At 32.3% G+C, this 17401-nt stretch overlaps 2 protein-coding genes across 2 annotated transcripts; both read left to right on the top strand.

Annotated features, from left to right (window-relative positions):
• Positions 1–623: 623 nt before the first annotated feature.
• On the top strand, positions 624–9521 carry LOC113520769 (WD repeat-containing protein 75). Its single transcript, XM_052897409.1, has 12 exons — positions 624–848; positions 1180–1387; positions 1494–1774; positions 2242–2432; positions 3178–3342; positions 3829–4016; positions 5383–6081; positions 6161–6226; positions 7239–7380; positions 7813–7955; positions 8504–8692; positions 9191–9521. Exons 1-12 carry the CDS (start codon positions 742–744, stop codon positions 9485–9487), a joined length of 2676 nt encoding a protein of 891 aa, XP_052753369.1. The 5' UTR covers positions 624–741; the 3' UTR covers positions 9488–9521.
• A 2616-nt stretch (positions 9522–12137) lies between these two features.
• LOC113520677 (uncharacterized) lies at positions 12138–14422 on the top strand. Its single transcript, XM_026906081.3, has 2 exons — positions 12138–12507; positions 13210–14422. The coding sequence occupies exons 1-2, from the start codon at positions 12216–12218 to the stop codon at positions 14145–14147; spliced, it is 1230 nt and encodes a 409-aa protein (XP_026761882.2). The 5' UTR covers positions 12138–12215; the 3' UTR covers positions 14148–14422.
• The last annotated feature ends 2979 nt before the right edge of the window (positions 14423–17401 follow it).

Here is a 17401-nt window from a genome sequence, read left to right as displayed (position 1 = left end):
CTATTTATATTTTAGGTAAATTCTATGAGTTTTTATTTGGCAATATTGAACCGCCTGTACAGAGTAATTTTAAAATTTGTTAGGAACAAGGAATTAAATGGAATAATAAAATAAAAACTGTAAATCATATGATAGCCTCTTTTCTTCTTATGCAAATATAATGAGTAAAAAAAGGACCTAAGGTACATCATCAGCTATTATTTTTTCCCCAATTCATAACGGGCTAGTGTCATGATATGTCAATTATTCATCAATGACAAATTTTACATTACTAGATTATATATTCGAAACAGTTTATGTAGAAAGTATGCAAGCAGGTTGTATCTGAATTTGATAGGGTTATATGGCAGTAGCATTTTTGTCAATTCATAGCAGGTTAGTGTGTACACACTAACCTGCTATGAATTGACAAAAATGGCAACTGACGGTGTATCTTTCATCTTCTTTTTACTAATTATATTTGCATAAAAAGAAAGGAAGAAATCATATGAGTCACAGTTTTTATTTATTCAGTACTTCTATGTAATTCCTTGTTCTTAGGTTTGTTAGGTTGTGTCGGTCTACTGTAGTCTAGATTTCTCATTAATCTGTGTATTGGTACTAGTATAGAGTATAGTATTTTATAATCTTTGATAGTGGTTAATCTTTTTCCATAGTCTCTGTAAATCTTCACCATCTGTTATTTAAGGTTATGTCTTGTGGTGTTTTCATTAATAAGTTCGGATTTTAAATTACTTTACAATGGGAATTAAACAACATAAAAATGTTGCTGATTCTAACTATATTTTTTGTCGAAAAGGTGGTAGAAGTATCATTGAACGTCGTCCTGTATTTTCTCCTGATGGGCAGTGAGTATTCACTCTATTATTCTTAATTATTGTTTATTTACCGTGATGGTTTCCATAGGACCGCATGGAGGTCGACCTGACAAGGCTATATTGTGGGGAAAAGAAATAATCGGTAACGGGATCTAGCAGCAGTGAATGTGTGCCCCTAAGAGTATATTATAAATAATAAGGCTGCTAGTACCGTAATAATAAAAATCTTGTTAATCAGTAATTAAATGTTTACATATTCCATTATAACGGCTAACTAATTACTATAATTTTGATAATAAGGCTATGTTTTACCAAATTTTTCATTTGGGAACATTTTCATCCCTTTAATTTTTTTTTTCAGATCAATAGCTGTAATTGTTGAAAATATAGTGAGAGTGTATAATATTCAAACAGGAGACTGTGTTCGATTCCTGGAAACAGAAAGTAATGTCAATGAACTTGTAGGAATTCAATTTCTTGAAAATGAAGATTACAATCTGTATGGTTGTTCTGAAAAGGGATGTATCACAACATGGACCTGGGATCAGGGAGCTGTACTCAGAGAAATTGTAATAACAATCGTATTAATTATATATTGATACATAGATGTGTAAAGTTTCTATGTAATTATAATGTAAATGTATTTGTGTACCTAATCAATTCTTATATTTTCAGAATCTTAATATCAATGATGATTATAAAGTAGTAACTTTCAACATGCTAAGTGATACTGAATGTTTTGTAGCTTGTAGTAAACCAAAAAAACAATTATGTTTTGGTATTTACTCAGTTAAAACAGGGAAGCTTATACAATTATTTAAAAATGTGTACATGAAAAATAATTCAATGGTCAGAGTATCTTTAGGATATTGTAATGGGGAGAGATTTGCAGCAGTCATAAATGGAACTACTGATTTATACATACAAAATTTACAACAATTTCATATTTGTAATATGTAAGTAGAAATTATTATGATAAATTAGCCATTAGTTTCAATACTGAATTTTGTGTATTTGAATTTATACTTATTCTTCATTATTAATTATGCCAAGGGACTCAGTAGACTTGCTCCACTGTAGTTATCTGATAAAGAAAAATGCTTATCAAAATATGAGCATTGTTATTATTTATAATGGTTTTATATTGATGCAGTTATTAGCAATAGTTAATAAATGCATCTGATTTCCTCATCTGAATCTATTTAGATATACTTGAAATAACACTGTATCTATAAAATGTCAGTATATATTCTGTATTTTTTTTTTAATGTGTGAAAATGGAATGGTAACCCGCCTGTGCTAACAGGATACGCTGGCGGATTATCTAGAGGACCAAATATTTAGACTTGAAAAAAATTTACTAAGATTAATGAAGAAGTATGAAATGTGGATGAGTAATTATGTTTATTGTTTTCCTTTTCAGACTCAAGAGTCTTAATACTTTTCGCATAACAGCTGTAGCTGCCCACCATAAAGAAAATATGGTTGCCATAGGTGATGCAATGGGCAGAGTAACAATATTAAGAGGCAATTTATACAATAAAAAGGGCCTTGGGCAGGAAATATTGCATTGGCATTACTTGCCACCTCTCGATTTGTGTTTTTCATTACAAGGTAAATTTAATTTAGTAAAAATCTATCATGGATTTTTTATATATTTATTAATAAATAAATAATTAACCCCTGTGCAGAATTTCAAGTTGTTGCTTTACAAATTGAGAATTCATCAGATTAATTTAATTTAGATTCAAAACAAGCATTCAAATAATTTTTGGATATTCCCATAATTATAAATTTACTTAGGTGATATATATATAATATGAACATATAATATGAAATTGAATATAGATTGTAATTAACACTACCATTATACCAATAATTATGCCTATTAAAGTATCTCTATTATATTTACCTTTACAACTTACAGACAGTTATTGGCAAATGTTGAATGCTTAGTTATATTATAAAGAAAGTAAGTTTTTTGTTTTTGTTTGCTGAATGTAAGAAAATAGAATTAACGCAAGAATTTAGAAATGGTATAAACATGGAAAATCAGGGCAGGCTGGGATTATACTTTGGAAACCGCATCCAATTAATGTAAATTTTTGCATAGTGTCGGAACAAACATACAGGCAAACAGACCAAATTTATAAAAAATATTGTTTTGGCATCTATTGCTCTTACTAAGACTCACTCATATATATATATATATATATATATATATATATATATATATATATATATATATATATATATATATATATATATATATATATATATTTAATATCCTATGTACAGACATTATCTAGTTACAATTTTATTATATTAGTAAAATTTCTTATTTCGTAATTTCTTTTAGGAAGTTATTTATATTCTGGTGGAATAGAAAAGGTGTTGGTCAAGTGGACTGCGGGCAATCTTACAAATAAAGCGAATGAGAAGAATTTCATACCTCGGCTTCCTGGGAATGTTAGATACATTGTAGTTAACAATTCACACATTGCAATTACACTTTCTAACAACTGTAAGTATACTCATGAAAGTAAATACGATAAATGTATCCTTATATAAAATGAAACAAAATTATTTATTGTTAACACCAAACACAAATATTACATCTTAATTTGAAACACAACTATATAAGCCCTTATTCATAAAAATGTCAAACGTCTCATAAAGTTATTTCAGCTTATGAACTGTTTTGCTTCTTTTTTTTAGTTAAATTTTTAATTTGTAAAAAAATTACTAAATTGTATGTTTTAGTTTTTATGAATATAGGGTTCTTTTGTTTTATCATATAGGTATATAGGTACTACTAGTTATGGTCACATCTTGATCATCCTAAATACATCGTACAAAAACTGCATAACCCATTACAGTTACTACTTACCTTATGAGGTTTTTACATGTAAGAAGATATTTATTCATTTATTGCCACTTCTACCCAAATTATTTATTCTTATGAAATAACACGTTGTGCTATTTCTTATATTGTTCTTATATTATTCAGCCGTGGTGATAGCGTCAGCGGCTATGCATGTAATGTGCACGATACTGGAATGTGGTGGTCTCTCATCAGCCATGCAAGCCATCGGCTCCTCGCTGGTGTTCCACCGCCACTTCCAGGCGCTACTCATGGGCGGTCGATCCGGTTGCTTGCAATTATACTCTCCCCAGAGTGATAAAGTCCTCTATAATGTAAGTTCTCTTTTCTTTCTGTACCCAAATCTGTAAATCTTTACAATGGTCACATTATGGTAACTGTAGTGTTAATCTAAATAAAATAACAACAGTGCAGTGAAATAGCACACAGACTTAACGTAATTGTAACCTAAAACAGGACTACAAATGTTTTATGTAAAAAAAAATTGTGAAATGGATAATAATAACTTTATTTACAATGATTTTGGGTATAAAACATGAGGATAGATGTGGAATATAAACTGAAGAAATTTCTATAATTGGCCGGTTTGTAGCTTGGTTGAAACATTATCAAGTGCCTCTGATTTTTTTTTAATGGGTGAAAATGGCATGGTTACCCCGCCTGCGCTATCGGTATACACTGGCGGGGCACTAGTGAAAGATGATTGGTGAGGATGAAAAGGCAGTTAGCCCATCGTGACAAATTCAACCAGGGGGAATCGCGTGGAGGTTGACCTGATATGGAATATTGAAAGCGATGGGGCTAACCTCCCCATTACTAACAATCCTTCCCCCTCTGATTTATTTGATAATAGCTTATCACCCGCAACTTTGTTTGCGTGGATTTAAGAATTAGGAAAACGAATGAAAGAGATCACTTTTAGAAGACACACGTTTCTAAGTTAGACCTTCAAAAATACAGTCGCATTCAGTTTGATCCAGTAATTGCATGCATTGCATGATGTCAGAACAAATATACAAACAGATCAAATTTCTAACAATTATTGTTTTGGCATCTATAATCTCCCACGTATAATTTTAATATATTCTATTATTATATTCGTTACAATGTTATTATTTATTATACGATGCAGAAAATAAAATTGAATTCGATGATATATATATAACTATATCCACCAGTTTGGACCTTTTAATTACTTGTTTTGGTTGCAGAAAAAAAGAATATATTTAATAAGGTTTTATGAATTTTCTAAATATAGTGGCATTTGATATGAATTAATTTAAAAGTTTGAAACCCATTTATGTGAAATTTGTCAAATTCATGTTTATCATAACATGTAGCCTAAAGATTCTTATATATTTTTATTATAAATGGAATGTCAGGAAAATATAAAATTGGCACCCAAAAAATCGATAACTTATTCGGATTTACCGAAGGAAAATTATTTTGTGACTTTGTTAAATCCATTTGTTTTTCTGACTACATCCTCTGTTGGATGTCACTCACTACAATAACAATAGATGATATATAATATAGAATATATATGAATGAAACTGTAGATAATTTAAAGCATTCCTGACAAACAATACGTAAATAACCCAGTTATAACTGTAGTCTATACTTTATGCATTTTGATAAATTTCTATTTTGCTCAAATTTTCGAATCTGATCCTTTTACAGATTGACATCACTGAAGTCAACAGAATGCTACCCTCCAGACGAAATATCATCCCCTTAGAAATAGAAGTAACGAGCGTAGCCATTAGCAGCAATGGTAAATGGCTAGTCACATCTGAGTATAGAAACGACGGAAAAGTTTATCCTGAAGAGAGACTTAAATTCTGGGCATATCAGAATAAGAAAGCAACACCATATGAACTAAACACTTGTGCTAACCTCTCTCATGGTGGTTGTATGGTTGTATCCTTGTCTCTCAACGGCGAGGGCGATCTCTGTGTGTCAGCTGGCGCGGATCAAAAGTTTAGGATATGGAGAAGAGAGACAATACAAGAAAAGAAACAAAAAACTAGAATCACTTGGAGTTGTGTCACGGCATGCTATTATTCCTCAGGCGTGTCACAATTTCTTTCACACGACGTGTTAAATAATTACAAAATAGGTGATCCGTATATATACGCGGAATTCGAGGTATATCCATACTTCCGAGAAATAGCAAAAGATGATATTATAGAAAAAGTATTTAATATACATAAACAGAGAACTACGATGGATCCGAATGCAGTTAATCCTGGAACTAAAGTAGATTATGAAAATGATATGGGCGGAGTGGATATATCTCATGATGGGTCCTTGATAGCAGCATGGTTTGGTTGTAAATTGACTCTATGGGATACACACCTGTGCACATTTACGACATTATGTAAGTAAATTTTTATATACATATTATATACGAGGTTTAAAAGTTTTTTAAAAATTTTATTTACATTATTCACTCAATTCCCATTTCGCACTTCGTCCTAAAGGAGTTCATGTACGCTTCGGAAACAAGGATGCTGCACATTATGTAAGTAAATTTTTATATACATATTATATACATATACGTACTTAAAATTTATTTTTTTATTAAGACATCATGTAGGGCCACACACTAGTCTTTTTACTGTTTAATCCCAATCCAAAACAAGCAAGCTCTGACGGTAGAATTTTGTATGAAATTCTGCTCAGATGAAATTAAGTATATCGCCTTAATACAAAAAGACTACGGACAACTAATACAGATAATATAATACCGACTAGAATATAGTATATCTATATATTAACCCAATAACAAATGTATTGAAAATCGGTTATCCAATGTTGAAATGAAGAACCCCATCAAAATGAATATTACACATCATAACCTAAATGGTCGATGACCTTTTTTTCCTTTATCAATGTCTGGAACCCAACATATAAATATCAAAGCGGTACCGATATTACCCATATCTAATACTAAAATAAATGACATTAAATGAAGAAGACAATTGTAAAACTCAGCACCAATATCACACAACCAAAGAAATTTAATCAGTGCCACTTCTATATGATGTTATTTACTTTTTTATACAACTTGTAATGGCAAACAAGCTGACGGCCCACCTGATGGAAAATGGTAACCGTCGCCTATAGACATGAGCAGTACCATGGACATTAACAGAGTATACTGTTTCGCCCATGATACCCCCCATGCGTTGCCATTCCTGAGGAATGTTATTTCGGGTGTTATTTCTCTGTACCCTGTAAATTCACGCCATATCCCACCCTTCAAACCGAAACACAGCCGTGCAAACACAACTGCTTTACGGTTGAAACACGAATGAGACAGAGGTACCCAAGCAAACGACTTTTGTACAAAGTCTCCCTCTGGTAATAGTATATTGGTACTATTCTAGTTTTACCATCATTGGACATACAAATATTATTACATAGATTTTGTTATTTCATAAATAGTGATATAATTATGTAGGTTTTTAAACGACATTATTATTTAAAATCATAATTATAATTAATATTGATTATATTTTGTATATTTATAGTTGGTGTGCACAACAGATAACTGCTTGGCTGTGTGGAGTTTATTGTCTTTGACTATGAAGTGGCTTGTAGAGATACACCCAACGTGTCTTGCAGCTGATCCCTTTACAAACATAATGGCTGTTACAACTAAAACAAATGATGGTTAGTATTTAATTCTATATCTACTACTTAATGCTTATATTACGTTTTATTATATAATTATTATATCTTTATTTGTTTAGGAAATAATATCTTTTAAAACAAATAATAATATCAAAGATATTTTTTTTCCTGTTTTCAAAGAATGATTTGAAATTATGTTAGTTAGAATTATTTATCATTATGTTAGAAGTATTTATCACATACTATATAATTATTACACATATAGTATTATTGTAAAATAAACATTTTGTTTACTTGTATTTTATCATTTTTTCCAAGTTTCAGTTAATTTTACTATAGATTATGAGTTGTTGTAATTGTTTGCTCTGACATTTATTTGATGTCTTATTTGTTGGTTATTTTATTTTTCCACACAGTTCCTTGTTTTTTTATATATACCTAATATAGAAAACAATTTTATTTACCTTACAGTTTATGTATTCAATCCACACAATTCTTCTCCAATACTGACACAGAAGCAACTGTTGGATCCTGCAACTGGTGTATTTAGACTTTGTACATTCGGCCAATCTTCCAGTAATGCGATAAAACTTTACCTAATGCGGAATGATTCTGTAAGTACTTTATTTGAAAATAATGTATATATTGAATATTCATTAAAACAAATTTGATTCTATGTGTAATTCAATCCATAGTGAATTTAACAATTACATTTTTTCTAAATAAGTTATATATAACAACAAACATATCCTGAACCCGTACAATCAGATATAATACTAAATGAAAAATTTCTATATTTTGCGAATTAACTCTTCATCCATGGAAAAGTGAGCATTAACGATTACAGCAATTAAAGCTGCTATATTACCAAGACTGTCAGATTATTGTTTTGATTGTCCTTATTCGCTATTATTTCGGTTTAGTGCAGAGCTGCTTTTTATTGATTCCTATAATTATTGAATTTTCTTTCATGTTTCACATATGAGTATAATGTTTTTATTGCTTATAAAAAAATATTAATAATAATTAAAAAATTAGTCTTATTCATGTGAATTATATTAATTATAGAAATAAATAGATAAAATGACAGATAATACAGACCTTGTGATATTAGTATGAACGCTCTTACGTATGAAACTATTTTGTTTGTATTATTTTATAGGAGATCTACAGCATTGAGCCAGCTAAGAAGCAGACGGGTACCTTGGAAGTTATATCAAAACGCAACCTGCCTGTATCGAATTTCAGTGCGTTACTCGCTCAGCAACGGTTATCGGAAGCTGAATCAACAACCATATCAAGGGATACAGAATACGTTAACAACTCGCAAGCCAACTCTACGATAGCACAGGTGCAATATTTTCATCAATATTTAATCAATCCAGAGGTCCGAGTCAGGGAGGAAGCCAATTTTTTCGATCTAATTATAAGGACTTATTTAATTTATTGCAAGTTAATTTGGTCATTAATTACAAAGGGCACTAAGTATATTTTGCTTAGAAAAAGCATGATATTAAGGTCGAGTCTTGCTTCAGTCGATTCGTCGTTAACAATTTATTATCCTCTGCTGAGTATTTTTTTTTATATACGTCTATTTCGATAAAAATATTGTCCTAGATCGTTTTAATAGTTTCAGCTTATTTTCTAATTCTAACACTATAATATAATTTATATCTAATAATATTGAAATATACGCATTTATGAAAAATATTATTAGATAAGATAGGAAAAGAAAAAATAATAATTCCTAATACGACTACATTGTGGCTCGAACATTAGACTAAGCCATATTTTTCGAAAATAATTAATAATTAAATGCTTCTAACAATTTTTTCCCTTATTGTTTCAGCTATTAACGGCATCGCCTCATATGGTGCCACCAGTGAGTCTCTTATCCGTAACGTTCTTACAAGACATATCGGGACACAGACAGGTCGAAGAAACCGTCGATGAGCCAATCGAGGAAGCAATGGCGGTAGACAATGAATCCAGCGACGATGAAGATGATTTACCGAAATCAAATATGCCTAATGTTGCGCAATTATGGACACCAAATTACGAAGTAGTGAAGTCGAGAAAAATTAATAAAATTATTAAAGAGCCCTTCTTAGATTTACACTCCACATCTTCAATATTTAATTTATAGTGATATTTTTAATAAATTTATTATTAAGTAATAATGTCTTTCAATCCAATCTATTTCAATATAATTTTAAATTGTATTTAAATAACTATTTATATAGTTATTAACATTTTGCAATCGTTGATAGTTGATAGCCCTACTATCCTTCCAGAGGAGGGACGTTGTAGGCGGATCGCTGCTTTACGCAGCCATGGCTTTTGTATGTTGCACCACTTTTTTATGCAGCTGAATGTACAAACAAGCTAACGGCTCAGCTAATAAAAAGGAACAACGATCCCTATGTGGGCGGGGAAGGGATTGTTAGTAATGCAGTCTGCCAGTCCCATTGCTAGCAATAGCTAGCAATGAAACGCAGTCTGCATTATACTCTACAAGGTCGACCTCCACGTGGTCTTTCCTGAATACTATCGTGCTCAATTCCAGGTGTATTCATTAAGATAAACCAACTGACCTGTCTTTTCAATCTCACCTAGTATTACTGGTACCCCGCCAGCGCAGGAAGGGTCATTATTCCATTAACATTTATTAAAAAAGACAATCGCTTATGTGCAACGACCAATACTATGGACATCATAGAATAAACTGACACTATGATATCCCTCAAACTGAAACGAGCAAGGTAGAGGTATCCGAGTACACAATTTTTGCATAAACTCTCGCTTTAGTACGTGCGATATTTTACATACAAAAAAAAAACTATATGACGATATTTTTGTAAACCGTTGTAGATGGTTGCTGTTTCGATAGCATGGATATTAACGCTGGCGCCCCGCAGGGCTCTGTGCTGTCCCCAACGCTGTTTCTGCTGCATATTAATGATATATTAACCTTTGGTGCCATAGTGACATTCATTGTTATGCGAATGACAGCACTGGGGATGCCCATTATACGGGTCGTACCAATGTCCTCGTTCCTTAGTGGAGAACAATCATGAACAGTTTGTGTTTAAAATCGAGAGAACGTTAAGTGGAGTCTCTGATTGGGGACAACAAAACTTGGTCCAATTGAACCCTTCTAAGACACAAGCTTGCGCGTTCACCGCTAAAAATACCCATTTGCTGTGGCCTCTTAGTTCCAGGGCACGTCTCTTAACATCTCTAAAAGCATTGGGATTCTTGATGTCGACATCTCTAATGACGTACAGTTCCGTGGCCACCTCGAAGATAAGGTGAAGCTGGCATTCAAAAAACTATTACTTCACGCCGGATCAGCGAGTAATGCTCTACAAATCGCAAACACGACCCCACATGGGGTATTGTTGTCACTTATGGGCGGGAGCACCTAGATACCAGCTTGAATCCTTCGACTCAGTGCAACGACGAGCTATGAGAATTGTCGATGATCCCAGGCTTGCAAGCGGTATCGAACCCTTAATTCTTAGGAGAGATTTTGCCTCACTCTACGTGTTCTACTGCTTGTACAACGGATTGTGCTCAGAGGAATTATGATGCCTACGGCCACTTTCTATCATCGTACAGCTTGCCATCGAAAGGGAGTTCACCCTCATACCTTACAGCATAAATGGTCGCGTACAACGCGGTTTCAGAGATGTTTTCACTCACGAACGTTCAGGTTACGGAACGAGCTCCCTGCCGAGGTTTTCCCAAGAGACTACAGCGTGGGGTTCTTCAAAAGGGGTAAAGAGGTCTCTTCAGGGTCGGCAAGGCGCGCGTAATACCTTTGGTATTGTAGGCGTTCATAGGCTACAGTAACCGCTTACCATCAGGTGGATCGTATGCTTGTTTGCCATCTCAGTGGTATAAAAAAAGAGCATTTATACCAAGTTGTTGTGTTCTGACAAAATTAAATGCCATAATAACTGTTTTCACCAAAATAGCCTAAACAACATGTTTTACGAAGATATTTTTTTGAAAATACGGTACAATGGACTATACATCGCGTATCGTAAAGCAATGTGTTTACTGTTCAAATAAATAAATTGTCTGTTCTGAAATTGATAACAATTAATCATAAACTGATATGTGACAAGTATCAATTTAACCTAAATAAGACCAGTTGTGTAAGGTATAGCAGGTAGGTACCAATATGTTACTAACCCAAAACTAAGTGATAGTGCCTATTTATATTTTGTTATAAATATTATAAAAATTCAGAATATTGGTTCGAACATGAAAATATTTTTTCAGTTACGGATAAATTATATTGATATTGTCCATCATTAACACTATATTACTGAACACCAATATTATTTTACAGTAGATATTTTTATGCAGCTTAGAATGGTACACAAGCTGACAGACCACCTGATGGAAGGCGCTAACCGTCGACTATAAACATAAGTAGTACCATAGACATAATAGAGTATGAATACTATGTCACCCATGATACCCTACATGTGTTGCCATTCCTGAGTACTAAGTTCATAATAATATCATTATTACCATAATAGTACCAATAATATTATTATTTAATTTCAAAAACATCATCTAAGTATACGAGTAATGGTCGATCAAGTTTAGAGAATTAACAAAACACTCAATTTTTGTAAACTTTAGGAAGATCTGAAATTTACCTGAATTAATTTAGAGCCTAAAATAGACAATTAAATACCTTTGCGGCATTGACTTGAGTTTATCTCTGATTTACTTAGATATGTTTGCGTACTTTATAATATATAATATACACGTACGTAGCTGACAATTCATTTTCAAGATATCATACCGTAGTTGCAGTTATATTAAACTAGTATATATTTATTCAATGTACAAAAATGGATTTACTAACTAATAATGAAATTAATATTATAACAATAAGATGCGGTTATTGTAAAGTGCTCGATTGGTTTTTAGAGGATTTTTCAAATAAAATCATGGGATATTTAGGAGATCATCTGAAGTTAAGAATACAAGTGGAGAAGGAAGGAATAAAATCGGAATTAAGATTGTTTGTAAAATGTATGCCGAGGGACCCGTGGAAATCGAATTACATTAAAGAACTGACATTTTTCAAAAAAGAGTATGCCATGTTAAGTCAACTCTTTTTAAATTTTGAAAATCAGCCAGGTAATTATGAAATTCATTATTTTCGCCTACTTTATTACCTATTGTAAATCTGTGTACAACTATACCTTATTAAACATAAGCCTTATAGTAGAAATAAAATTAACAAAAATTATTTAAATATGATACTTTATTTATGGTATAGGGAGATCAATTTTATTGACACTTTTACAATTTAAAATATTTACCTATATCTATCTAATGTATTAAAAGAACCGAGAATATTTACGGTTCCTTCCTTAAATAAGTATAATATAAAATGAAATGGTATCTTCACCTGCACTGTCGATATCCGCTGGCGAGATACCAGTGAGGGATAATAGATGAAGATGAAGACAGGTCTGGTAGTCTATCGTAACTAGGATTGGACTAGAATTAACCACAATGGTTTCCAGGAGGAACCGCATGAAGGTCGACCTGACAGGATGTATTGCCAGCAATGGGGTTGTAATAGTCCCCGTTACTAACAATCCCTTTTCACCCGGTAAATAAGAATTAAATAACTGTAAAACCTGACAGATTTCTTCAATAATCCTAACTTGTTTAATATTTACAACATCTATCTACGAATATTATTTTAGTGAAAGGATTAGTTCAAAGATAATAAGACAAATATTTTCATGTATACGTACCTATACCAACATTGAGTATATCGTGCATAAAAACTTCAAAATCATCACCTAAAAAATATGTTCACTTTTTCAGGATTAGGAAAATGGCGTCCAAGTCTGATTTATATTAGAGAAGATTTATTTGTTTTTGAAGATGTCACAGAAACTGGTTACATTATGCCAAGTAATGTAAAAACGTTGTCGTTCAAGCAACTAACTGCGACTGTAGAAGCACTGGCTAGATTTCATGCGCAATCGTTTATTTATGAAGAAATAAAAAGCAAAAAGCTTAATCGGCCATATAGGATTTGGGAAGATTTTAGTGATTATCTTCAAGAACCAGACAAAGATGGTGGTTGGAGAATCATAGGAAGAAATTCAATTATAGATTTTTTAAAAGTACATTCTAAATATAAAAATAAACCAAACTTGATTCAAGATCTAGAACGAATTCTGCCATTACTTTTCGACAAAGCTGTGAACCTTATGAAGCCAAGTCCGATATACAGAAATGTTGTAGTACATCGGGACATTTGGTCAAATAACATATTTCTTAGAAAAATAGAAACTACAAACTATCATGCTCTAATCGTAGATTTCCAAACAGTTCTGTATGCATCACCAATGATTGATCTGTCCTCGCTTATATATTTTAATACTACTAAAGATTTCCGAAAAAATAACACCGCTGATTTAATTAATGTTTACTATGAAACGTTAGTTACAGAACTAAGATCTGTGAAATTAGATATCAATAATATTTTTGATAAGGCATTCTTAACAAAGTCATATGAAGAAAGCATACTATTTGGTATCACACAAGCTGCTATTATAGTACCTATAATAGCTATTTCTAGTGAAAAAAGAGAAAAGATTTTTTCAAATCCTGAAAGTTCTCGTAAATTTAGTGTCGTTTCTCGAAGTTACGATTTTTTAAAATCAGCAGAGGAAGACGAACACTATCGTGATCGCATAAGCGAACTATTTGACGAAATAGTGGAAAGATATATTTATCCTGAAATTTATTGCTGATTGATTCGGTATTCACTACGTGTGGACCCAGCATAAAATGGGTCATGGCTTTCCCATGGGTGTCAAAACAGGAGAATTTAATGGTCGAAGGACGGGCAGCAGCATCTCTCTTAAAACATCACCGAAGGCCTAACTGCGGTTAACCTCGCTTGGCTCTACCAAGCGAAGCAACTACTGGCAAAACCCCCCTTATGGGGGAGGTCTATGTCCAGCAGTGGATAGTTAATGGTTGATATTTAATAGTATAGGTAATAAAGAAAATTTGCATATACCTATGTACGTATTTTGTTTTTCCTTATTCATATAGGCAATCCACATATATACGTACGTAATTGTATTTTGCACTCGTAGGTGATTATAGACAATGCCTGAAAATCAATGCTTGCAGTTCAAATTAAAGCTCATACCTAATACCTAACCTATGGCCTAACTGCACATACTCGACTATCCTGTATATAGTATATTATTGTATAATTAAAGTTTCTTTTTACAGCTTTAACTAAATATGTATGTGACATCTTAAATAAATATCATATATGGGTCTTCCTATTATTGTATTTTAATTAAAACTAATGACCCGCTTCAGCTATGGTTTATTTAAGAAAAAAATACAACCCATATTATTCGCTGATAATATAGATTTATATAGGCGAAAGGATTTATTAGAATGATATTTTTTTAATTAATTATTATAAACACAAATCTTTGCTTTTTTTAAATATTAGTTTAGATTAAATTTTACGCCCGCAACTTTGTCCATGTGATCAGGATAAAGGTGCTATTGATCGGGATGTAATGTAATGTAAATAGGACTCTATTTCCCGCGCTTAGCCTCTCATTTGGGCCGGTGTACGTATGGGTCGTGGCTAGTACAGCCAACCTAGCTCCGCCCAAAAGCACAGAAGCTTCCTGGGATCTTCACAGGTCTCACGAAGCGACCTCACTGGTCCAAGGATTTCTAAACGTTGATGGGCCACAGCTTCACATTCCAGGATTACGTGAGCAGCCGTTTCTTCAGCGTCGAAACAACCTCGACATAGAGGGCTGTCTGTGGCTCCTATTGTGTATAAATATTTTGAGGTTTTTCCTATCTAGATGTAATAAACGTTCTGATAGTCGTTGATTCAACGTAGGCACGGCCAATTTTGATTGTCTGCAATCAGTAGCCTGTATCCATCTTTGGTTTTGTATGTCAGCGGATCTTTGACGAATCCATATTCGAAATTGCGAGAACGAAAGAGGAAGAAATGGATACGGGCCTACCACCCTCGTTCCTGAACCTTTTCTAGCTAGTTCGTCTACGGCATCGTTACCGTTATTGATCGGGATATAAAGAAGCCTATATCCTTCTGCATCATGAGTAAGTAATCCGTGTATAATATAATTTCGTGACGATTGGCTTACTGTTAAGACGTCAATAGGTAACAAAGAAGTTGATGAAAAATGGATACATAAGGTTGAAGGTAAAACTCGTATACTAAGCTCGTATTTAGAACGTGATTCATCAATCATATAATAACTTAGTCATATAGTAATAAAATATGGTTATTATGAATATATATATATATATATATATATATATATATATATATTATATATTCTCATTTCATTGATTGGTTTTGATGGTTAATACAAGTGTTTTAAATATTTAAAAAATCGTGCTAAAAATGCCAGTTTCCATTATTTTTTATTATTTTATTTAATTTTATTTTGATTATAATTGTTATATTTATCGGTTTTTCCAAATACTTTACGTCATACATAATTCTAAGGATGATTTCGATACCTATACACTGGTACCTTTAAACGTAGATAATTAATATAAAGACAGACTATTGTTTTTAACTTATCTATATACTAGACGAGTAAATAAAACAACATAATAAATTACGTCTCTAAAAATATAATTTAGATAAAAAGGTAACTTACGGTTGTGAGAACAATTTACTCATATAATCTCTATTTGATATACCTAACTACACATTTACTTACACCTACATGTTACTTATGTGCTTACGATAACGAAGACAAATAAAGAAATACTTTGTTGTACTTAATATAATTTATTTACCTAACGTTAACGTACGACTGCAGTTTGCTAATTTTATACTGATGTATTATTTAATGACGTCATCCTAATAGTTGTCAAAAAATGGCTCACGTATAGGCAACAACATAAAAGAATAAACTAGGAGGAAGGGAAAGTTAGTAATGGGGACTAACGGCTCTATTACTGTGTGTAAAACGTCACTGACGGGTCAACCTCCACGCGTCCTCCCTGAAAACCATCATGGTTTATTCTTAATGAAATCATTGATCGATTAGAGCTTACAAATATTTAATAATTTTGGTTCTTATTAATATAATTTTTGATATAGTCTTTACGAATTATAGGGCCATTCTAACAGTTGCATTTAAAATAATGGCATTTAGTGCAGGAAGTGCATATCTGGAAGGATACGCTTGAGAATGGTGGTCTAAGATTATAATGAAAACTAAATATTTGCCCTGTAATCCCTGTCGATAACTATAACTATTTTTTTTCCGAACTGTGAAGAGGAAATTATAAAAAAGGATAAATTCAGATACCCAGTTACGAAAAACGTACAGGACCAAGCAAAATTGGAGAGGAGATTGCGTCCTATGATAAATACTGGTAACAACTTCTGGAATAAATATAATCAAGTAGAAGGTAATGAAATAATTTATACAAAAGTATACCTCTAATTATTTTTTGGTAGATTGAAAGTCAATAATATAGAAAAACGCACAGAGCATCATTGTGGCTATTTTGGTTTGTCAACTTTTGATAACTTTGCAATGAAGAAATTTTGCGGATCAAAATAATTTTCGATTATAAAATTTCGAATATTATTCAAAATAATATTCGAATATAATTCTAATTTGAAAAATTCGTTTGTTCGAATGCAAACATATTACAATAGACTAACTAACCTGCTTTCATCTTCACCAGTCATCCTTCATTGGCACCTCGACAGCGTATGCCAAAAACGAAGACAGGGTTGGAAAAAAGGGAGAATAAACTGTGATGCCCTTGGGATTACGAACCATGGATATTACAGTTGTTGTTCTGGAGGCTATCAGGTAAGATATTAATTACACCTTTATCCTTATAGAACAAACTCTTACCATACCCTTCATATCAGAACACAGCTAGAAAGGTATACAAGTACCCGTTGCTCGATGTCAAAAACAATAAAAAACTTACATTTTCAAGTAAGTTTAGTGAAATT

Source organism: Galleria mellonella, unplaced genomic scaffold (genome assembly GCF_026898425.1).
Source record: "Galleria mellonella isolate WM207_F2 unplaced genomic scaffold, CSIRO_AGI_GalMel_v1 utg36, whole genome shotgun sequence".
Classification (NCBI taxonomy): domain Eukaryota; kingdom Metazoa; phylum Arthropoda; class Insecta; order Lepidoptera; family Pyralidae; genus Galleria; species Galleria mellonella.
Note: the sequence above shows the minus strand (reverse complement) of the source record. Positions and strands in the feature narration are given on the sequence as shown.